A 25,000-nucleotide genomic window follows, 5' to 3' on the forward strand; every position below is an offset into this window, starting at 1 on the left:
AGAGAGGAGGAGAAGAGGAAGAGAGGAGAGGAGGAGGAGAGGAGAGAGGAGGAGAAGAGGAAGAGAGGAGGAGGAGATGAGCGAGGAGGAAGAGAGGAGAGAGGAGGAAGAGAGGAAAGAGAAGAGGAGGAGGAGAGGGAGGCGAGGAGAGAGGAGGAGGAGAGGAAGAGGAGAGGAGAGAGGAGGAGGAGAGGAGAGAGGAGAAGAGGAAGAGAGGAGAGGAGGAGGAGTGAGGAGGAGGAGGAGGAGAGAGGAGGAGAAGAGGAAGAGAGGAGAGGAGGTGGAGAGGAGAGAGGAGGAGAAGAGGAAGAGAGGAGAGGAGGAGGAGAGGAGAGAGGAGGAGAAGAGGAAGAGAGCAGAGGATGAGGAGAGGAGGAGGAGAAGAGGAAGAGAGGAGAGGAGGAGGAGAAGAGGAAGAGAGGAGAGGGGGAGGAGTGAGGAGGAGGAGAGAGGAGGAGAAGAGGAAGAGAGGAGGAGGAGATGAGCGAGGAGGAAGAGAGGAGAGAGGAGGAAGAGAGGAAAGAGAAGAGGAGGAGGAGAGGGAGGCGAGGATAGAGGAGGAGGAGAGGAGAGAGGAGGAGGAGAGGAGAGAGGAGAAGAGGAAGATAGGAGAGGGGAGGAAGAGAAGAGAGAGGAGGAGAGAGGAGGAGAGGAGAGAGGTGGAAGAGAGAAAAGAGGAGAGGAGGAGAGGAGAGAGGAGGAAGAGAGGAGAGAGGAGGAGGAGAGGAGCGAGGAGAATGAGGTAATAGTATGCAACTGCAGCACGCAATTCCGGGAGCCTTCATGCATGTGGGCATTCCGGCACCTGCATGAACCTGCTCGAAGGAGAGGAGAGAGGAGGAGATAGGGTTTGTTGGGCTTGATGGAGGAGAGGAGAAAGGAGGAGAGGAGCGGAGAGAGGAGGAGATATGGTTTGTTGGGCTTGATGGAGGAGAGGAGAAAGGAGGAGAGGAGCGGAGAGAGGAGGAGATATGGTTTGTTGGGCTTGATGGAGGAGAGGAGAAAAGAGGAGAGGAGCGGAGAGAGGAGGAGATATGGTTTGTTGGGCTTGATGGAGGAGAGGAGAAAGGAGGAGAGGAGCGGAGAGAGGAGGAGATAGGGTTTGTTGGGCTTGATGGATGAGAGGAGAAAGGAGGAGAGGAGCGGAGAGAGGAGGAGATATGGTTTGTTGGGCTTGATGGAGGAGAGGAGAAAGGAGGAGAGGTGCGGAGAGAGGAGGAGATAGGATTTGTTGGGCTTGATGGAGGGGAGGAGAAAGGAGGAGAGGAGCGGACAGAGGAGGAGATATGGTTTGTTGGGCTTGATGGAGGAGAGGAGAAAGGAGGAGAGGAGCGGAGAGAGGAGGAGATATGGTTTGTTGGGCTTGATGGAGGGGAGGAGATTAATAATTAGTATTAGATTAGTAATTAGTAATTAGTATTAGACTGCCTGTCAGTGGAGCAGAATTCATTAGGCATTGATAGTGGTCTCAGGGAAGAGAAGAAGGGATGGCTCAGGGGAGAGGGGGGGTTGGATGGGATGGCTTAGTTTAGATGGGGTTTGGATGGGATGGCTCAGGTTAGAGGGGGGGTTGGATGGGATGGCTCAGGTTAGATGGGGTCTGGATGGGATGGCTCAGGGGAAAGGGGGGTGTTGGATGGGATGGTTCAGGAGAGAGGGGGTAGGATGGGATGGCTCAGGTTAGAGGGGGAGTTGGACGGGATAGCTTAGGTTAGATGGGGAGTTGGATGGGATGGCTCAGGAGAGTGGGGGGGATGGATGGGATAGCTCAGGGGAGAGGGGAGGTTGGTTGGATGGGATACCCTAACAGTGTTGATGTCTTGATGTCTCGATTACTTCATCAGAACAAGATAACTGAAAGGGGAAGAAGGAGGGGGGAGGAAGGAGGAGAGGGGAATTAATTCGTTAATTAATTCCTTTGTGAATTAATTACTTAATTCCTTTGTGAATTAATTACTTAATTACTTTATTAATTAATTACTTTATTAATTAATTACGTAATTCCTTTATTAATTAATTACTTAATTCCTTTGTTAATTAATTACTTAATTCCTTTATTAATTAATTACTTAATTCCTTTGTTAATTAATTACGTAATTCCTTTGTTAATTAATTACTCAATTCCTTTGTTAATTAATTACTTAATTCCTTTATTAATTAATTACGTAATTCCTTTGGAAATCAATTACTTAATTCCTTTGTTAATTAATTACTTAATTCCTTTATTAATTAATTCCTTAATTCCTTTATTAATTAATTCCTTAATTTCTTTATTAATTAATTACTTAATTCCTTTGTTAATTATTACTTAATTCATTTATTAGTTCATTCCGTCAGTCATTCATCCCTCCAACCATCGATTCGTCCCTCCCTCCCTCCCTCCCTCATCCATCCCTCCCTCCCTCCCTCCCTCCCTCCCTCTGTTATCTTACCCTCTGGTAGTCACAGTGTGGGTTGAGGCAGGTAGCAAGTTGACAGACGGTGATGTCACTGAAGCATTGACACTCCTGACAGGAGTCTGGTCTCCACAAGGTGTTGTTCTGCGGACACAAATAACAAACGTTCCCGACTTCAAGTTCCAACAGAAAAGGGAAAGTCATATTTGAGTCATTTCCTGTGTAAAAGCCACTATTCCAAGCGAGACTGTTCATAAAACACATACAGTAGCAGTTGGTTAAATAAACAGCAGGTCTTGGGTTGAATTAGACTGCCCATTTGTATCCTACGTCACAATATAAAACAATGCAAATCTTTCCTTTGGCCCTCTTGCAGGTGTTTTCTATTTGCATGCAACAGTGATTGAAACAGGCTACTAAATGTACCGTACACACATGTGCTGTCAGACACTTCTTTGTCTCTTTGTCTTAGTCCAACAGAGAGAAACACACTCACTATGGTATGCGTATTATCGACAGCCATAAAAGTCCTGAGATAGTACAGATAAATGTTGTTTGAAACTAAAGAGACTGAGGAACCCTTTTACATGTAACCAGTCTACCAGACACTAACCAGTCTACCAGACACTAACCAGTCTACCAGACACTAACCAGTCTACCAGACACTAACCAGTCTACCAGACACTAACCAGTCTACCAGACACTAACCAGTCTACCAGACACTAACCAGTATACCAGACACTAACCAGTCTACCAGACACCCTTACCCCGCAGTCTACCAGACACTAACCAGTCTACCAGACACTAACCAGTCTACCAGACACTAACCAGTATACCAGACACTAACCAGTCTACCAGACACTAACCAGTCTACCAGACACTAACCAGTCTACCAGACACCCTTACCCCGCAGTCTACCAGACACTAACCAGTCTACCAGACACTAACCAGTCTACCAGACACTAACCAGTCTACCAGACACTAACCAGTCTACCAGACACCCTCACCCCGCAGTCTACCAGACACTAACCAGTCTACCAGACACTAACCAGTCTACCAGACACCCTCACCCCGCAGTCTACCAGACACTGACCAGTCTACCAGACACTAACCAGTCTACCAGACACCCTTACCCCGCAGTCTACCAGACACTAACCAGTCTACCAGACACTAACCAGTCTACCAGACACCCTCATCCCGCAGTCTACCAGACACTAACCAGTCTACCAGACACCCTTACCCCGCAGTCTACCAGACACTAACCAGTCTACCAGACACTAACCAGTCTACCACCCTCTCCCTCTCCCCTCAGTTTAAGTGTGTGGTAAAGTAAATGGTGTCCTGATTAATGGTGTCCCGGAAAAACAGTGTCCCTGATAAATGGGGTCCTGATAAATGATGTCCCTGATAAACAGTGTCCCTGATAAATGGGGTCCTGATAAATGATGTCCCTGATAAACAATGTCCCTGATAAACAGTGTCCCTGATAAATGGTGTCCCTGATAAATGGTGTCCCTGATAAATTGTGTCCCTGATAAATTGTGTCCCTGATTAGCAGTGTCCCTGATAAATGGTGTCCCTGATAAATGGTGTACAGATGAATGGCATCCCTGATAAATGGCATCCCTGATAAATGGTGTCCCTGATAAATGGTGTACCTGATTAACAGTGTCCCTGATTAACGTTGTCCCTGATTAACGGTGTCCCTGATTAACGGTGTCCCTGATTAACGGTGTCCCTGATTAACGGTGTACCTGATTAACGGTGTCCCTGATTAACGGTGTCCCTGATAGACGGTGTCCCTGATTAATGGTATCCCTGATTAACGGTGTCCCTGATTAATGGTGTCCCTGATAGACGGTGTCCCTGATTAACGGTGTCCCTGATTAATGGTGTCCCTGATTAACGTTGTCCCTGATTAGCGGTGTCCCTGATTAACGGTTTCCTGATAGATGGTGTCCCCTGATAGATGGTGTCCCTGATTAATGGTGTCCCCTGATAGATGGTGTCCCTGATTAATGGTGTCCCCTGATAGATGGTGTCCCTGATTAATGGTGTCCCTGATATATGGTGTCCCTGATTAATGGTGTCCCCTGATAGATGGTGTCCCTGATTAATGGTGTCCCCTGATAGATGGTGTCCCTGATTAATGGTGTCCCCTGATAGATGGTGTCCCTGATAGATGGTGTCCCTGATTAATGGTGTCCCTGATAGATGGTGGAACAAAATCAGACCTGGGTTCAAATGTGCTTGACTAAACTGGAACAAATAGAATAGTCCCAAAACGTACAAATGCCACCAAGTGTCTGACGGGATATCCCTGTTCTATCACACACACACACACATATCCCTGTTCTGTCACATACACACACACACACATATCCCTGTTCTATCACACACACACACATATCCCTGTTCTGTCACATACACACACACATATCCCTGTTCTGTCACATACACACACACATATCCCTGTTCTATCACATACACACATACACACACACACACATATCCCTGTTCTATCACATACACACACACACACACATATCCCTGTTCTATCACACACACACACATATCCCTGTTCTATCACATACACACACACACACACATATCCCTGTTCTGTCACACACACACACACACACACACATATCCCTGTCCTATCACATACACACACATATCCCTGTTCTGTCACATACACACACACACATCCCTGTTCTGTCACATACACACATACACACACACACACATATCCCTGTTCTATCACATACACACACACACACACACACACACACACACACACACACATATCCCTGTTCTGTCACATACACACACACACACATATCCCTGTCCTATCACATACACACACATGTAACGGATGTGAAATGGCTAGCTAGTTAGCGGTGTTCGCGCTAAATAGCGTTTCAATCGGTGACGTCACTCGCTCTGAGACCTTGAAGTAGTGGTTCCCCTTGTTCTGCAAGGGCTGCGGCTTTTCAATGTAACAGTATAATTTTAGACCGTCCCCTCGCCCATACCCGGGCCGAACCAGGGACCCTCTGCACACATCAACAACAGTCACCCTCGAAGCATCGTTACCCATCGCTCCACAAAAGCCGCGGCCTTTGCAGAGCAAAGGGGGAACCACTACTTCAAGGTCTCAGAGCAAGTGACGTCACCGATTGAAACGCTATTTAGCGCGAACACCGCTAACTAAGCTAGCCGTTTCACATCCGTTACACACACACACACACACACACACACATATCCCTGTTCTGTCACATACACACACACACACACACATATCCCTGTTCTGTCACATACACACACACACACATATCCCTGTCCTATCACATACATACACACACACACACACAAACACACATATCCCTGTTCTATCACATACACACACACATATCCCTGTCCTATCACATACACACACACACACATATCCCTGTTCTATCACATACACACACACACACACACACACACACACACACATATCCCTGTTCTATCACATACACACGCACACACATTCCCTGTTCTGTCACATGCACACACACACACATATCCCTGTTCTATCACACACACACACACACACATTTCCCTGTTCTGTCACACACACACACACACACACACACACACACACACACACACACACACATCCCTGTCCTGCCCTCTGCTCCTTGATGTGTGAGGAACGTAGCGCTTCTCTTTCTGGGTCAAAGGAAGCAATACGTCTGGATATGTGACATCCAATCTACAGGACATCGGAAGAGAAGAGAAGAAGAGATAGAGCAATATGGAGGACGCTGTTTTTGTATTTTTGGTTTTCATTGCAGAGGGAAGGTGCTTATACGGTAATAGAGTTTGTCACACAGCAGCCTGTCACACAGCAGTCTGTCACACAGCAGTCTGTCACACAGCAGCCTGTCACACAGCAGCCTGTCAAACAGCAGTCTGTCAAACAGCAGTTTGTCCCAGAGCAGTCTGTCAACCAGCAGTCTGTCAAACAGCAGCCTGTCAAACAGCAGCCTGTCAAACAGCAGTTTGTCCCAGAGCAGTCTGTCAACCAGCAGTCTGTCAAACAGCAGCCTGTCAAACAGCAGTTTGTCCCAGAGCAGTCTGTCAAACAGCAGTCTGTCACAGTTGCAGTCTGTCAAACAGCAGTCTGTCACAGTTGCAGTCTGTCAAACAGCAGTCTGTCAAACAGCAGTCTGTCCAACAGCAGTCTGTCACAGAGCATTCTGTCACAGAGCAGTCTGCCAAACAACAGTCTGTCAACCAGCAGTCTGTCAAACAGCAGCCTGTCAAACAGCAGCCTGTCAAACAGCAGTTTGTCCCAGAACAGTCTGTCAACCAGCAGTCTGTCAAACAGCAGCCTGTCAAACAGCAGTTTGTCCCAGAGCAGTCTGTCAAACAGCAGTCTGTCACAGTTGCAGTCTGTCAAACAGCAGTCTGTCACAGTTGCAGTCTGTCAAACAGCAGTCTGTCAAACAGCAGTCTGTCCAACAGCAGTCTGTCACAGAGCATTCTGTCACAGAGCAGTCTGTCAAACAACAGTCTGTCAAACAGCAGTCTGTCACAGTTTCAGTCTGTCAAACAGCAGTCGTTCACAGAGCAGTCTGTCAAACAGAAGTCTGTCAAACAGCAGTCTGTCAAACAACAGTTTTTCAAACAGCAGTCTGTCAAACAGCAGTCTGTCAAACAGCAGTCTGTCACAGAGCAGTCTGTCAAACAACAGTCTGTCCAACAGCAGTCTGTCACAGAGCAGTCTGTCACAGAGCAGTCTGTCAAACAGCAGTCTGTCCAACAGCAGTCTGTCAAACAGCAGCCTGTCAAACAGCAGTCTGTCACAGAGCAGTCTGTCACAGAGCAGTCTGTCAAACAGCAGTCTGTCATAAAGCAGTCTGTCACAGAGCAGTCTCTCATGAAGCAGTCTGTCACAGTTTTAGGGTAAACTATTGCACAATAACATGGACTTTAATGTTTTACTGGACATGCTGACTGACATAACCTAACTTTCACTGTAAGGTCTACTACACCTGTTGTATTCAGCATTTCACTGTAAGGTCTACTACACCTGTTGTATTCAGCATTTCACTGTAAGGTCTACTACACCTGTTGTATTCGGCATTTCACTGTAAGGTCTACTACACCTGTTGTATTCAGCATTTCACTGTAAGGTCTACTACACCTGTTGTATTCAGCATTTCACTGTGAGGTCTACTACACCTGCTGTATTCAACGTTTCACTGTGAGGTCTACTACACCTGTTGTATTCGGCGCATGTGACAAATAAAATTTGATTTGACATAACCTGACTGACATTTAACAGGACAATCCTACTGGAGGTCCGGCCAGCATGTGGGGTCTCTCTCTCTCTCTCTCTCTCTCTCTCTCTCTCTCTCTCTCTCTCTCTCTCTCTCTCTCTCTCTCTCTCTCTCTCTCTCTCTCTCTCTCTCTCTCTCTCTCTCTCTCTCTCCCTCTCCCTCTCTCCCTCTCTCCCTCTCACCCTCCCTCCCTCCCTCCCTCTCTCTAATTATATTTAAGGACTCTATTGGCATGTGAAACATAATGGAAAATAAACCAAATTGAAATAAACATATATAAAACAATTAGCAGTTAACATTACACTGTCTGTTTGTGTTTGTGAACAGAGTCACCGGGCCAGCTTGTTTTGGGGACTCTTCTCCAGGTTCATCTCTCTGTAGGTGATGGCTTTCTCATGGAAGGTTTGGGAATCGCTTCCTTTCAGGTGGTTGTAGAATTTAACGGCTCTTTCCTTTTATAATTAGGGAGTATCGGCCTAATTCTGCTCTGCATGCATTATTTAGTGTGTAACGTTGTACACGGAGGATATTTTTGCAGAATTCTGCATGCAGAGTCTCAATTTGGTGTTTTTCCCATATTGGGAATTCTTGTTTGGTGAGTGGCAGAACCCCACCGGTTTTGAGCCCCACATTTTTAGCATTGCCATAGATAAAATGACGTCAAATCACGTTATATCTACAGTAGCTTTGGTTGGACCAATTATGTCAACATCATACATGCAAATCCTTTTTAATTCTTGTCAAATGAAGAGAAATAATGAAGAGAAATTATAGATAAAACGTATCGGTGCTCATCGGACATAAACATGACACAACAAGTTAGAAATCGCAAAATAAACAATGAGTGGTTTGGAAGGAATTAGTGGCTAACTGTGAGTTCAAGACAACTGGGAACTCGGGAAAAACGAGCTACGACTGCGAAAATACGTTTTGAAGTTTCATCCAACTCAGAATTGTAAATCGGGAACTCTGGCCTCTTTCTACAATCTGAAGATCACTGACATCATGATTCTCAGCCTTGTTTTTCCCGAGTTCCCAGTTGTCTTGAAAGCACCATAAATCCAGAGAATGACAGACTTTGATGACAACTGTTGATGCCAAACCGCAGCTACACCTTCCTGTTCAAGTGAGCTTTCATTGTCTGCTTATATGCTTATATGCAGTTATGACTTGGTGTACAGGGAGAATACTGTAAGAATGGCCCATGTTCAAAATTCTGTCGCTGTACATTTCAAAAGTGCTGAACAAATGGTTATATTGACGACGTCCATCCTAGGTCTCTCATTGTCTTAATCTAAATTACAGATATCCTGTAGTCCACTCGTTGTCCCCTTGTGCCATAGTTTGTACATCCCCATTGTCAGTAGAAACCACATTTGTTTAAGTAAGTCAGCCATATCAGCTATGTTCCTTTTAAAGGCCGTAAATGAGGCTGAATGAACTGTTTCACTGCCAGACTAGGCTTCGCTGATAGCCAGGTTTAGCAGTGGTAAGGTGTTGGGACTCTGCTGTTGGGACAGTTTTATGTAAACCTAACAGTTTGTGGGCACCGTTTGTCACTGTTATAGTGCAATTCATGTATTGTTTAGTGTTGTGTTGTGTAATGGCTTTGTTGGCATTCATCCCAAATTATGATTTTTTTTGCCCCATCAAGATTTATCTGCTAAAATCGCCACTACCTGTGGTTTACCTGCTGCCTGTGATTTACCTGCTGCCTGTGGTTTACCTGCTGCCTGTGGTTTACCTGCTGCCTGTGGTTTACCTGCTGCCTGTGGTTTACCTGCTGCCTGTGGTTTACCTGCTGCCTGTGGTTTACCTGCTGCCTGTGGTTTACCTGCTACCTGTGGTTTACCTGCTGCCTGTGGTTTACCTGCTGCCTGTGGTTTACCTGCTGCCTGTGGTTTACCTGCTACCTGTGGTTTACCTGTTGCCTGTGGTTTACCTGCTGCCTGTGGTTTACCTGCTGCCTGTGGTTTACCTACTGCCTGTGGTTTACCTGCTGCCTGTGGTTTACCTGCTGCCTGTGGTTTACCTGCTGCCTGTGGTTTACCTGTTGTCTGTGGTTTACCTGCTGCCTGTGGTTTACCTGCTGCCTGTGGTTTACCTGCTGCCTGTGGTTTACCTGTTGCCTGTGGTTTACCTGCTGCCTGTGGTTTACCTGCTGCCTGTGGTTTACCTGCTGCCTGTGATTTACCTGCTAAAATCGCCACTACCTGTGATTTACCTGCTGCCTGTGGTTTACCTGCTGCCTGTGGTTTACCTGTTGCCTGTGATTTACCTGCTGCCTGTGATTTACCTGCTAAAATCGCCACTGCCTGTGGTTTACCTGCTACCTGTGGTTTACCTGCTACCTGTGATTTATCTGCTAAAATCGCCACTGCCTGTGATTTACCTGCTGCCTGTGGTTTACCTGCTGCCTGTGGTTTACCTGTTGCCTGTGGTTTACCTGCTGCCTGTGGTTTACCTGCTGCCTGTGGTTTACCTGCTGCCTGTGGTTTACCTGTTGCCTGTGGTTTACCTGCTGCCTGTGGTTTACCTGCTGCCTGTGGTTTACCTGCTGCCTGTGATTTACCTGCTAAAATCGCCACTACCTGTGATTTACCTGCTGCCTGTGGTTTACCTGCTACCTGTGGTTTACCTGCTACCTGTGGTTTACCTGCTGCCTGTGGTTTACCTGTTGCCTGTGATTTACCTGCTGCCTGTGATTTACCTGCTGCCTGTGGTTTACCTGCTGCCTGTGGTTTACCTGTTACCTGTGGTTTACCTGCTGCCTGTGGTTTACCTGCTGCCTGTGGTTTACCTGTTACCTGTGGTTTACCTGTTACCTGTGGTTTACCTGCTGCCTGTGGTTTACCTGCTGCCTGTGGTTTACCTGCTGCCTGTGGTTTACCTGTTACCTGTGGTTTACCTGGTGCCTGTGGTTTACCTGCTGCCTGTGGTTTACCTGCTGCCTGTGGTTTACCTGTTACCTGTGGTTTACCTGCTGCCTGTGGTTTACCTGCTGCCTGTGGTTTACCTGATGCCTGTGGTTTACCTGCTGCCTGTGGTTTACCTGCTGCCTGTGGTTTACCTGCTGCCTGTGATTTACCTGCTGCCTGTGGTTTACCTGCTAAAATCGCCACTGCCTGTGATTTACCTGCTGCCTGTGGTTTACCTGCTGCCTGTGGTTTACCTGCTGCCTGTGGTTTACCTGCTGCCTGTGGTTTACCTGCTGCCTGTGGTTTACCTGCTAAAATCGCCACTACCTGTGATTTACCTGCTGCCTGTGGTTTACCTGCTGCCTGTGGTTTACCTGCTGCCTGTGGTTTACCTGCTGCCTGTGGTTTACCTGCTGCCTGTGGTTTACCTGCTGCCTGTGGTTTACCTGCTGCCTGTGATTTACCTGCTGCCTGTGGTTTACCTGCTGCCTGTGGTTTACCTGCTGCCTGTGGTTTACATGCTACCTGTGGTTTACCTGCTGCCTGTGGTTTACCTGCTGCCTGTGGTTTACCTGCTGCCTGTGGTTTACCTGCTGCCTGTGGTTTACCTGTTACCTGTGGTTTACCTGGTGCCTGTGGTTTACCTGCTGCCTGTGGTTTACCTGCTGCCTGTGGTTTACCTGTTACCTGTGGTTTACCTGCTGCCTGTGGTTTACCTGCTGCCTGTGGTTTACCTGATGCCTGTGGTTTACCTGCTGCCTGTGGTTTACCTGCTGCCTGTGGTTTACCTGCTGCCTGTGATTTACCTGCTGCCTGTGGTTTACCTGCTAAAATCGCCACTGCCTGTGATTTACCTGCTGCCTGTGGTTTACCTGCTGCCTGTGGTTTACCTGCTGCCTGTGGTTTACCTGCTGCCTGTGGTTTACCTGCTGCCTGTGGTTTACCTGCTAAAATCGCCACTACCTGTGGTTTACCTGCTGCCTGTGATTTACCTGCTGCCTGTGGTTTACCTGCTGCCTGTGGTTTACCTGCTGCCTGTGGTTTACCTGCTGCCTGTGGTTTACCTGCTGCCTGTGGTTTACCTGCTGCCTGTGGTTTAGCTGCTACCTGTGGTTTACCTGCTACCTGTGGTTTACCTGCTGCCTGTGGCACTGATGTTTAAGCAGAAGGATGTATAGGTTTTTACGTGCTCTAGTGCAACAGTGTCTAGATGGAATTTGTATTTGTAGTTCTGGCAACTGGACGTTTTTTCGATTTTTTTTGTCTTACTGAGATGTACTGTCAGGGCCCAGGTCTGACAGAATCTGTGCAGAAGATCTAGTTGCTGCTGTAGGCCCTCCTTGGTTGGTGATAGAAGCACCAGATCATCAGCAAACAGTAGACATGTGACTTCAGATTCCCTCTCCATCTCGCTCTCTCTCTCTCTCTCTCTCTCTCTCTCTCTCTCTCTCTCTCTCTCTACCCCTCTCTCCACCTCTCTCTCTACCCCTCTCTCTTCTCCCGCTCTCTCTCGCTCTTGCCCCCCCCCCCCCCCCCCCTCTCTCTGTCTCTGTCTCTGTCTATCTTTCTGAGCCATGGGAGCCATAAAGTAGACAGTGGTGCTCTCTCTGTCCTGATGAGAACATGCCCTATAGGGACCGGAACCCCAACACGTTTCATTAACTGTGTAAGGATGAGTGTTTCAGACCGTGGGGTTACCCACGACAACCTCACGCCCAAACCACCCGGAGCTCCCGACCAACGAGTTCAAAGCTTTCTTCAATGCTCCCCACTTGGCAAACCGTTCAACCACATCATTACAAAAACACTGGTACATCTTGATCACCTGACCCACAACTGGAAAAGATGTTTGGAGAATCCCCAGGGGGTTCAGACACGCCCTCCAACATCAGTCAACTGGTGGTGAGGTCCGATCTACCACAGACACTCAATGGTGTCTCAGGTCTGAATTAGTCCTCGATAAGAAGGATAGAATGAAAACCCGAAGTGTTTCGACTCTCCAGGACCAGGATTGGACAAGCCCTGTGTTAGACCAAAGTAGGTTAGACCGACTTCTATCTGAGCTGTAAAAAATAATTCATTCAACAGACGTCTTTCTCCCATCATTCAAGAGCCTTTTGACAACAAATGAAAAATCATCGGGCGACTGCCAGCCTGACGGCCCCCTCAGCCCATAAATCAGGTTCCCCTGCCATAACTGATATGCCTCTCCTCTCTCCTGGTCCAGCTAAATATTAACAGTCCATCTAATGGCCCCGGCAGCAGTCAACAGATGGAGAGAAGGGCTGTGTTCCAAATGACACACTATTCACTCTGTAGTGCATTCGTTTTGACCTCTAGTCAGAAGTAGTCCACTATATAGGGACTAGGGTGTCATTTTGGACATACACAGGTTTGGTCTCTGAGCTGAGATAAACAGGGACACATTCAGCAGCCTTACAGCAGGGTCAAACCAGCGAGAGAACAATGGTAAACTTTACAGCAGGGTCAAACCAGCGAGAGAACAGTAGTGAACTTTACAGCAGGTTAAAACCAGGGAGAGAACAGTAGTGAACTTTACAGCAGGGTCAAACCAGGGAGAGAACAGTGGTGAACTTTACAGCAGGGTCAAACCAGCGAGAGAACAGTACTGAACTTTACAGCAGGTTCAAACCAGCGAGAGAACAGTACTGAACTTTACAGCAGGGTCAAACCAGGGAGAGAACAATGGTGAACTTTACAGCAGGGCCAAACCAGGGAGAGAACAGTAGTGAACTTTACAGCAGGGCCAAACCAGCGAGAGAACAGTAGGGAACTTTACAGCAGGGTCAAACCAGCGAGAGAACAGTAGTGAACTTTACAGCAGGGTCAAACCAGCGAGAGAACAGTAGTGAACTTTACAGCAGGGTCAAACCAGAGAGAGAACAATGGTGAACTTTACAGCAGGGTCAAACCAGGGAGAGAACAGTAGAGAACTTTACAGCAGGGTCAAACCAGCGAGAGAACAGTAGTGAAATTTACAGCAGGGTCAAACCAGGGAGAGAACAGTAGTGAACTTTACAGCAGGGTCAAACCAGGGAGAGAACAATGGTGAACTTTACAGCAGGGCCAAACCAGCGAGAGAACAGTAGGGAACTTTACAGCAGGGTCAAACCAGGGAGAGAACAGTAGTGAACTTTACAGCAGGGCCAACCAGCGAGAGAACAATGGTGAACTTTACAGCAGGGTCAAACCAGGGAGAGAACAGTAGTGAACTTCAAGTACAATCCCATACTGATCAGAGTTTTGACCATTCTGATCATATATAAATAAATAAAAATACACACTTGGTTTTCATGAACTAACACCCACACTTGGTTTTCATGAACTAACACCCACACTTGGTTTTCATGAACTAACACCCACACTTGGTTTTCATGAACTAACACCCACACTTGGTTTTCATGAACTAACACCCACACTTGGTTTTCATGAACTAACACCCACACTTGGTTTTCATGAACTAACACCCACACTTGGTTTTCCCCCCTACGAGTACTGACTTGTCGATAGCTGCTTTATCGAGGAAAACTGTACTTACTATGACCGCGATATGTGGTTGTCCCACATAGAGCTACAGCGTATCTTAAGATGAATGCACGCCACTAACTATAAGTCACTCTGGATAAGTGTGTCTGCTAAATGAGTTTAATGTAAATATTTGACTGCTATGATGTGGCTGTGCTAATGTTACCACTGCTGCTGCTGTCTGGTATGATGTCATAGATAGTGTGCCTTCGGAAATGATTCAGACCCCTTGACTTTTTACACATTTTGCTACGTTACAGCCTTATTCTAAAATGGATTAAATATTTAAAAAATGTCCTCAGCAATCTACACGCAATACCCCATAATGACATCACAATACCCACTAATGACATCACAATACCACATAATGACATCACAATACCCACTAATGACATCACAATACCCCATAATGACATCACAATACTCCATAATGCCTAGGTGAAAACGTAATTTTTTGTTTGTTTGCAAAATCGGGCAGTGTATCAAATACTTGTTCTCCCCACTGTAATTGGATCCTTTCAAAACACGGGCGCTATTTCCCAGGTGAAGGACAATAGTGGTGGGACTTGACCTCTGAGCGACTTAGCGGCTTAGCGACTTAGCGATTTAGCGGCTCCCATCAGTGTCCTGCATAGAAGTGTTATTTTACGGAATGTAAAGTTAAATGTATAAATGACCTCTGACCTCTGTTTCCCTCTTACTAACCCCAAACATCTGTAGATTATCCTGCTAGTTCAGCACTGTAAACTCTTCCCTCCTTCGTCCGACACGTCGGCCCCCTCAGAGCCTTATACTGTGTAGTCTGGTGTCCAGGAGAACGGACCATCTCTGCAGTTTCCCTCTTTTTGGTAGCAGGGTAATGATACAGATGTAGGATCTTAATCTGAGCCAGTTTGCTACAGCAGGAAAATAATTCTGCAGTAACAGGAAATGTGAATTGTTACGTGGATTATAATTCATGGACATTTTGTAGGGGTTGATCAATTTGTTTGTTAGAGAATATCAAGTTTGATATTTTAAAGTGGAAATTAGAACATTTAGAAGCCTTTTTAAACCTGGAAATTAGAACATTTAGAAGCCTTTTCTAAACCTGGAAATTAGAACATTTAGAAGCCTTTTCTAAACCTGGAAATTAGAACATTTAGAAGCCTTTTCTAAACCTGGAAATTAGAACATTTAGAAGCCTTTTCTAAACCTGGAAATTAGAACATTTAGAAGCCTTTTCTAAACCTGGAAATTAGAACATTTAGAAGCCTTTTTAAACCTGGAAATTAGAACATTTAGAAGCCTTTTTAAACCTGGAAATTAGAACATTTAGAAGCCTTTTCTAAACCTGGAAATTAGAACATTTAGAAGCCTTTTTAAACCTGGAAATTAGAACATTTAGAAGCCTTTTCTAAACCTGGAAATTAGAACATTTAGAAGCCTTTTTAAACCTTGAATGCGCTACACGTTTGCATTTCCTGCAGTGCAAAACCAGGATGATCAAATTAAGATATGGCATCTGTACAGTAGGTTAGTAGTGTGTGTGTCCATAACCGTCTGTTTATACCCCAGTGTCAGACTCTATGCCTGTCAGACAGTAACTGTCTAGCCCTCTGTCTGGTCTGGTCTGGTCTGGTCTGTCTGGTCTGTCTGTCTGTCTGTCTGTCTGTCTGTCTGTCTGTCTGTCTAGCCGTCTGTCTGTCTGTCTGTTTGTCTGTCTAGCCGTCTGTCTAGCCGTCTGTCTGTCTGTCTGTCTGTCTGTCTGTCTGTCTGTCTGTCTGTCTGTCTGTCTGTCTCCAATGTAATACAATCCAGCCCAGATCCAGAATAATTTTCTAGCACCCCTCAACTCTGTGGCTGACTGTCTGTGTGTGAATCCACCTGCTGGACTTGTCACTGTGACACTCCTGACATTTCCTGTATCACATTAAAAACCTGTCAGAGTGCTGCCGTACTGTAATTCATACATCCTCATCTGTACTGGGACGACTACGGGGAGTATGGGGGGTTGTCAGGTCTTTAGGCCCTGCAATAGACTAGCATCCTGTCCAGGACTCTTGACTTACATCAATCTGCCTCACATCAACAGGAACAGGGGACAGGCTCCTGTCATTCAGTTTGGCTCGGTCTGCTCGGACAAGGCAAGGCACAGTACTTTACTGTACAGTACTTAAGCAATGAAATGGACTGGTAATTGAATAGAAGGATAGTAATGTGGTTTTACTACTCTGTTAAAATGTAAAGATTCAAAACACCATCATTGTGTACTGAAGACATAAAAAGTAATTCACCTAAACAGAGATCTGGTGTTTGAAGGCAGTTTGAAAGTAAAGACAATGTAAGAGTTTTGAAGTACTCTGAATGGAAGTATTCTGAATGGAAGTACTCTGAATAGAAGTATTCTGAATGGAAGTACTCTGAATGGAAGTACTCTGAATGGAAGTATTCTGAATGGAAGTATTCTGAATGGAAGTATTCTGAATGGAAGTATTCTGAATGGAAGTACTCTGAATGGAAGTACTCTGAATGGAAGTATTCTGAATGGAAGTACTCTGAATGGAAGTACTCTGAATGGAAGTATTCTGAATGGAAGTATTCTGAATGGAAGTATTCTGAATGGAAGTATTCTGAATGGAAGTATTCTGAATGGAAGTATTCTGAAACACCATTAGTGGTTCTTCAATCTGAATATCATTTATTTATATATCTTGTCTGATCGCAGCAACTCCCCAATGGGCTCGGGAGGAGAAGGGAGTCATGCGTCCTCCAAAACATGACCCGCCAAACCTTGCTTCTTAACACCCGCCCGCACCAATGTGTCAGAGGAAACACCATTCACCTGACGACCGAAGTCAGCCTGCAGCTGCCCGGCCTGCCAATGAGCACAGTGAGTCAAGTAAAGCCCCCCCTGGCCAAACCCTCCCCTAACCAGGACGACACTGAGCCAATTGTGCGCCGCCCGATGGGACTCCCGATCATGGCCGGTTGTGATACAACCCGGGTCTGTAGTGACGCCTCTAGCACTGTATTGCAGTGCCTTAGACCTCTGAACCAGGGTCTGTAGTGACGCCTCTAGCACTGTAATGCAGTGTCTTAGACCTCTGAACCAGGGTCTGTAGTGACGCCTCAGGCACTGTAATGCAGTGTCTTAGACCTCTGAACCAGGGTCTGTAGTGACGCCTCTAGCACTGTATTGCAGTGCCTTAGACCTCTGAACCAGGGTCTGCAGTGACGCCTCTAGCACTGTAATGCAGTGCCTTAGACCGCTGAACCACTTGGGAGGCCCTGATTATCATTTATTTTAAGAGTGTGTTGTGAAAAAACGTTTTCGGGTTTCAGTATATTTAAAAGACCACATCAAAACACAACAACAACAACAACAACAAATCCAGAAATGTACTGAGATTAACAGACAGAGCTGCCATATTTCTTATTTCTCCATAGTTTGCTCAGATATGTTCACATTTTAGAGGACACGTGGAATGTAATTCTTTTCCTAGGATATACAATGGCACTAATTACTACAGTTGCCAGCTTTATTGAGATTATAAATTATGCTACAATCAAAATGTTTAGGGTGATATAAATTATCGCATCGGTAGCGTGAATTAAGTGGTATTTGTGTGACAACGTGGATTTGAAAACCGGGTCTCCTTGTCAAAATACTGCCCTAGTCCACTCAGCCAGCCTACAGTCTTAACTAGTGTGCTGAATCACCATGGTTACACTGAGCACATTGGGGCCCAATTCAGACTTGAGGTAAATACTGAAGACTTCAATCAATAAAACATGGCCACTCTCCATGTTAAATCAATATATCTCAAGTCTGAATAGGAATTCCAATGTTTATTTTTTTTTCAATCCTTTATTTAGACAGATTAGAAACAGGAGGAGAAGGAGTGAAAGTGGGACAAGCAGAAAGTGGGACTTGAACCCCTGCCTTGTGATGCAGTACGAAGGCAAATTTCTTTGAAATGTTACTCAGTCAACCACATCTCCACATGCCATATGAATCCCGTTGAAGTTAAAAACCTGGTGCCCCATGTCAGAAGACTGAAGCATGGAGGTGGAGAATTATGGGTAATTGTGGCAAGATCAGTGGTTCTCAAACCCCAGACGTTTCACAATGTTGTTGTAACCCTGAACTCGCTCACCTGATTCACCTAGTCAAAGGCTTGATGATTAGTTTACAAGTTGAATCGGGTGTTCTAGCTCTGGAATAAATGAAATCCATTGGACAGCTGGCCCCCAGAGGAGACTCTATGATTACTCTATTGTCCCCAGAGGAGACTCTATGATTACTCTATTGCCCCCAGAGGAGACTCTATGATTACTCTATTGTCCCCAGAGGAGACTATGATTACTCTATTGTCCCCAGAGGAGACTCTATGATTACTCTATTGTCCCCAGAGGAGACTCTATGATTACTCTATTGTCCCCAGAGGAGACTCTATGATTACTCTATTGTCCCCAGAGGAGACTCTATGATTACTCTATTGTCAAGTGTAAAAAAAACAGGCAAGTTTGTGTGCACCTCTTTCGGGTCCTTCACAAATTCAGACAGAGAAGAGAGCGAAACCAAACGCTCGGCTGAAAGGCTCCTAAACAATGCAAGAAAGCGCACGTCAATGAACACGTGAGTACACAATGTTATCACGTTGAAGAAGGAAACAGAAAAGGAATTCACACAACAAGAACGTGTTTTGTGCAGCATTTCATCCGTTATGGTAATAGTCCAAGTCAAGCAGCCATTTTGATTTATAGATCAGTTTTCTTGATGCTGCATGTAGTTGTTAACTGATATATGCCATTGTTTGCACATTTGTTCTTAAAAAGGCAAATTAATGCCTGCTTTTTAGTTAATACAATTGACTTGTGTGAACTCGCCCTCCATTTGGTCAAATCTGACCATAATTAGATCCTCCTGATTCCTGCTTTCAAGCTAAAACTAAAGCAGAAAGTAGCAGTGACCTTGCTCAATATGGAAGTGGTCAGATGACGCGGATGCTACGCTACAGGACTGTTTTGCTAGCACAGACTGGAATATGTTCCGGGATTCATGTAATGGCATTGAGGAGTTTACCACCTCGGTCACAGGGTTCATCTATAAGTGCATCGACGATGTCATCCCCACAGTGACCATACGTACATATCCCAACCAGAAGCCATGGATTACAGGCAACATCCCCACCGAGCTAAAGGGTAGACCTGCTGCTTTCAAGGAGCATGACACTAATCCGGACGCTTATAAGAAATCCCGCTATGCCCTCAGACGAAACATCAAACAGGCAAAGCGTCAATACAGGATTCAAATTGAATCCTACTACACCGGCTCTGACACTAGTCAGATGTGGCAGGGTTTGCACACTATTACAGACAACAAAGGGAAACCCAGCCGCGAGCTGCCCAGTGACATGAGTTTACCAGATTATCTAAATGCCTTTTATGCTCCCTTTAAGGCAAGCAACACTGAACATGCATGAGAGCACCAACTGTTCCGGACGACTGTTTAATCACGCTTTCTGTAGCCGATGTGACCCAGACCTTTAAACAGGTCAACATTCACAAGGCCGCGGGGCCAGACGGATTACCAGGGAGTGTACTCAAAGCATTCGCGTACCAACTGGCAAGTGTCTTCAAGGACATTTTCAACTTCTCTCTGACCGAGTCTGTAACACCTACATGTTTCAAGCAGACCACCATAGTCCCTGTGGCCAAGAATGTGAAGGTAACCTGCCTAAATGATTACCGCCCTGTAGCACTCATGCCGGTAGCCATGAAGTGCTTTGAATTGCTGGTCATGGCTCACATCAACAGCATCCTCCTGAAAACCCCAGACCCACTCCAAATCTCCAGTCTAGTCAACCCAGTGATATCTCTCCTCTCAGTCTCCAGCTGTCTAGTCAACCCAGTTATATCTCTCCTCTCTGCCTCCAGTCTAGTCAACCCAGTTATATCTCTCCTCTCTGTCTCCAGTCTAGTCAACCCAGTTATATCTCTCCTCTCTGCCTCCAGTCTAGTCAACCCAGTTATATCTCTCCTCTCTGTCACCAGTCTAGTCAACCCAGTTATATCTCTCCTCTCTGCCTCCAGTCTAGTCAACCTAGTTATATCTCTCCTCTCTGTCTCCAGTCTAGTCAACCCAGTTATATCTCTCCTCTCTGTCTCCAGTCTAGTCAACCCAGTTATATCTCTCCTCTCTGCCTCCAGTCTAGTCAACCCAGTTATATCTCTCCTCTCTGCCTCGTCTAGTCAACCCAGTTATATCTCTCCTCTCTGCCTCCAGTCTAGTCAACCCAGTTATATCTCTCCTCTCTGCATCGTCTAGTCAACCCAGTTATATCTCTCCTCTCTGCCTCCAGTCTAGTCAACCCAGTTATATCTCTCCTCTCTGCATCGTCTAGTCAACCCAGTTATACCTCTCCTCTCTGTCTCCAGACTTCAGGAAACATCTGATGTTATAACAGCTCCATACTAAATGTTCTGGCTATTTTAAATGCTGCTTTGTAAGCTGAGTTTTAGGGTGAAATATCGAGTGAAAGGAATATGCCTCTGGTGATTGGACATGGCTAGGCTAAGGAAACAGTACACACCTTAAATAACTTCAACCACACAGACACAAATATACACACAACATATACAGTACGTGTGTGTGTAACAACGGCAAGTGTAACACATTCCTATCATTGATTAGTAGACGCTAAGCATGGAAGGCTCACAGCGGGCCTGAGAGGGAATGAGGTGAGATGGCATGGCAGAGATGGCCTATATCTGACTGACTGGCTACCATGCTACAGCAGCCAGCCATCTATTTACCGTCTATCTGTGAGCTCATAAAAGGAAACAGCAGACATATTTTATCCAAAGGCTCAACCTCCTCTGACGTTTTTTCCGTCACAGAAGAAGAACTGATGCTGACGCCTCTGGATGGATGTTCTGCACCATGTATGGCACCGTGTATGGCACCGTGTATGGTACCGTGTATGGCATTGTGTATGGCACCGTGTATGGCACCGTGTATGGCACCGTGTATGGCACCGTGTATGGCACCGTGTATGGCACCGTGTATGGTACCGTGTATGGCACCGTGTATGGCACCGTGTATGGCACCGTGTATGGCACCGTGTATGGCACCGTGTATGGTACCGTGTATGGCACCGTGTATGGCACAGTGTATGGTACCGTGTATGGCACCGTGTATGGCACTGTGTATGGCACCATGTATGGCACCGTGTATGGCACCGTGTATGGCACCGTGTATGGCACCGTGTATGGTACCGTGTATGGTACCGTGTATGGTACAGAACCTTTCCATGCAGACCCCCCCCCCTATCAGAAACATACAGATGGGCCATTTCTTTTGGTAAAAATTTACAAAAAATGTATGATAAACTAACAGAAGTTCTCGATTGACAATAATGCTTGTCAGTATACCAGAGTGAAAGTGAACGTTTTGTAATCGGTATGCAGTGTGTAAAGGAGGAGGAGGAGGAAGAGAAAGACAACGAGGAAGAGGAGGAGGAAGAAGAAGAGGAGGAAGAGCAGGATCTGACACATAGTTTACATTAAAAAATAAAGGTGAGCCGCACATTCTAGGAGCTCAGATTCACACCCTGATGAAGACAGCTTGTCTGTCGAAACGTTGGACATTACATTTTTTGCATCTGAGCTTCTAGAGCGTGCGGCTCTCTTTTAATTTTTCATGTGTTCTACTCCGCTTGCCAGCACCTCGCCTAAAATAGGTGTGAGTTCCTTTGGCCTCTAGAACACAGCTTACATAGGCATAAAAAAAGAGTCAAGACAGCACAAATTACACTAAATACACCTTGTTCTTCTACAGCTTGTCAAACACAGAGATATTGCTGGGTGTAAGTGATCGTCTTTTCAGGTCTCTATCTCTCCCTATCTCTCTCTAAGGAGGAGGAGGAGGAGGAGGAGGATGAAGAGGGGGGAAGAGGAGGAGGAGATTTCACTGACTAGCTCTAGCAGGAATCCAAATGGCACCCTTTCCATTTTAACCCTGGCAAATCTTTTAACAGCATTATCGTCATTCTGGTCCTAACTTCCTGAATAAATCCCTGCTCTACAATCCCTCTCAAAGTCATTCTGATCCTAACCTCTTGAATAAAACCTTTCTCTACAATCCCTCTCAAAGTCATTCTGATCCTAACCTCCTGAATAAAACCCTGCTCTACAATCCCTCTCAAAGTCATATTTCCCTGAAGACAGACCCTGAACAGACCCTTGAACAGAATTCTGGTCATAGTTCCCCAAGGTGTGTTCTGCTCCAGTCCTTGTCGGAGATCAATCTTTATAATTCAGTCTTTATAATTCAGTCTTTATAATTCAGTCTTTATAATTCAGTCTTTATAATTCAGTCTTTATAATTCAGTCTTTATAATTCAGTCTTTATAATTCAGTCTTTATAATTCAGTCTTTAAAATTCAGTCTTTATAATTCAGTCTTTATAATCCAGTCTTTATAATTCAGTCTTTATAATTCAGTCTTTAAAATTCAGTCTTTATAATTCAGTCTTTTATAATTCAGTCTTTAAAATTCAGTCTTTTATAATTCAGTCTTTAAAATTCAGTCTTTATAATTCAGTCTTTATAATTCAGTCTTTATAATTCAGTCTTTATAATTCAGTCTTTAAAATTCAGTCTTTATAATTCAGTCTTTTATAATTCAGTCTTTAAAATTCAGTCTTTTATAATTCAGTCTTTAAAATTCAGTCTTTATAATTCAGTCTTTAAAATTCCCGCTCTCATGGTTTTGAAAAACATCACTCATCAAAATACGCTGGCCCATTCGATAACCATTCATTTTCCTGGCGCCTACAGGACATTAAAGCCACCGAGAGAAAAAGACCCTTCTCCAAAAGACTGGAGAAGGAAAACACACAATGTGTTCATCATCACGTTTATAAACACTAATTCATTCATTCATTTTGAAAACAGCTATCATATACTGTAGATCAGAGATCATCAACTAGATTCAGCCAAATGTTTCTTGAGCTGACGGTTACGGAGCTGGAACATAATTACAAGTAATTTGTAGACTTCAGATTGACCACAAGAAGCCCAAACAGATATAATATTTGACTAAAACATAATAATTTCAAACCTTGCCTACATTTATATACATCTCTCTATTATGGGAATATTTGGAAACAGATTCTAAAATTAAAATCACTTGGAGCTGATTGGCTGGTGTTGTTACCACGGTTATGTTTACAATGGGGATTTCAGCATGTAAATCTTGGTGGGGCAAAAAATAAATAATGTTTAGATGTACGCCAGCAAAGTCAAGACACAACACAACACTAAACATTAATTTCCCTATAACGGTGACAAACGATGCCCACAAACTGTAAGCAGAGCAACAGCAGAGTCCCAACACCTTACCACCATTACACCTGGCTATCCGCTGAGCTTTGTCTGGCAGCGAAACAGTTCATTCAGTCTCATTTCCTGCCTTTTAATAAAACATAGCTGATATGGATGACTTGCTTAAACAAATGTGGTTTCTACTGACAATTGAGATGTACAAACTATGGCATAATGGGACAACAAGCGGATAAGAGACAATCAGTCATTTAGATTAAGATATTAATGAGCGAGCCAGGAGGGACGTAGTCAATATGAATATAATATATTTGTCCAGCACTTTTGAAATGTACAATGACAAAATTCAGAACATAGGCCGTTCTTAGTGTTCTCCCTGTACACCAAGTCAGAACAGTAGGATAAATAAAGGGGGCATATAAGCAGACATTGAAAGCTCTTACAATATTCAATGATGACCTTTCTCTAAAATTGTCCATAGGCTAAATGTGCACCATCAAGTCAGAACAGTAGGCTAAATTATGAGGCGAAAAGGGACAAAATTATTAGGGTGAGGCACATGGGCTGCTAACAGCTTACTACACAACATACACTCAGTATTACTTTCTTAGCTACAGTATACATATCTCCCTGGCATATCCTTTTATCCGTGGACCTTGATCTCCTTATAGATTTTGCAGTGACGTAGTGTCCCCTTAAATGACAGAACACTGAGCCAATCACAGCGCAACTAGAGAACATTACCAACCTACCAAACCCTACATTCTGTATTTTACGTATATCCCTCCAGGATTTGTTTTAAAGCCCCCAAAACTTATTTTCATTATGTATTTTTAGAGTAACAACGGGTGTAAAATCGATCAAAATAAGGTTATTTTTGGTCAAGGTTGGCTAAAAGTACACCTCATAGTTGTGTTCGACACTGATCTAATATGACTTACTTAAATTCACTCAACACCAACAAAAGGCACAAAAATGGCTGTAGCATCTAGTTATTTTGAGAGAGAGAGAGAGAGAGGATTCTCCAATTACATTGAATGAGTTACAGGACAAAATAAAAACCCTCCAACCCAAAAAGGCCTGTGGTGTTGATGGTATCCTCAATGAAATGATCAAATATACAGACAACAAATTCCAATTGGCTATACTAAAACTCTTTAACATCATACTTAGCTCTGGCATCTTCCCCAATATTTGGAACCAAGGACTGATCACCCCAATCCACAAAAGTGGAGACAAATTTGACCCCAATAACTACCGTGGAAGATGTGTCAACAGTAACCTTGGGAAAATCCTCTGCATTATTATTAACAGCAGACTCGTACATTTCTTCAATGAAAACAATGTACTGAGCAAATGTCAAATTGGCTTTTTACCAAATTATCGTACAACAGACCATGTATTCACCCTGCACACCCTAATTGACAACCAAACAAACCAAAACAAAGGCAAAGTCTTCTCATGCTTTGTTGATTTCAAAA

The 25,000-nt window shown here is 44.8% G+C and overlaps 1 protein-coding gene across 1 annotated transcript in view; it reads right to left on the reverse strand.

Annotated features, from left to right (window-relative positions):
- Window positions 1–25,000, reverse strand: part of LOC139411884 (extracellular matrix organizing protein FRAS1-like) — a 295,297-nt gene that overhangs the window by 197,582 nt on the left and 72,715 nt on the right. Inside the window, exon 3 of the mRNA XM_071158633.1 lies at window positions 2,433–2,540. Coding sequence (XP_071014734.1) covers window positions 2,433–2,540 — 108 coding nt within the window. The remainder of the gene's footprint in view (window positions 1–2,432; window positions 2,541–25,000) is intronic.

The sequence above is a fragment of the Oncorhynchus clarkii genome, chromosome 6 (assembly GCF_045791955.1).
Source record: "Oncorhynchus clarkii lewisi isolate Uvic-CL-2024 chromosome 6, UVic_Ocla_1.0, whole genome shotgun sequence".
Classification (NCBI taxonomy): domain Eukaryota; kingdom Metazoa; phylum Chordata; class Actinopteri; order Salmoniformes; family Salmonidae; genus Oncorhynchus; species Oncorhynchus clarkii.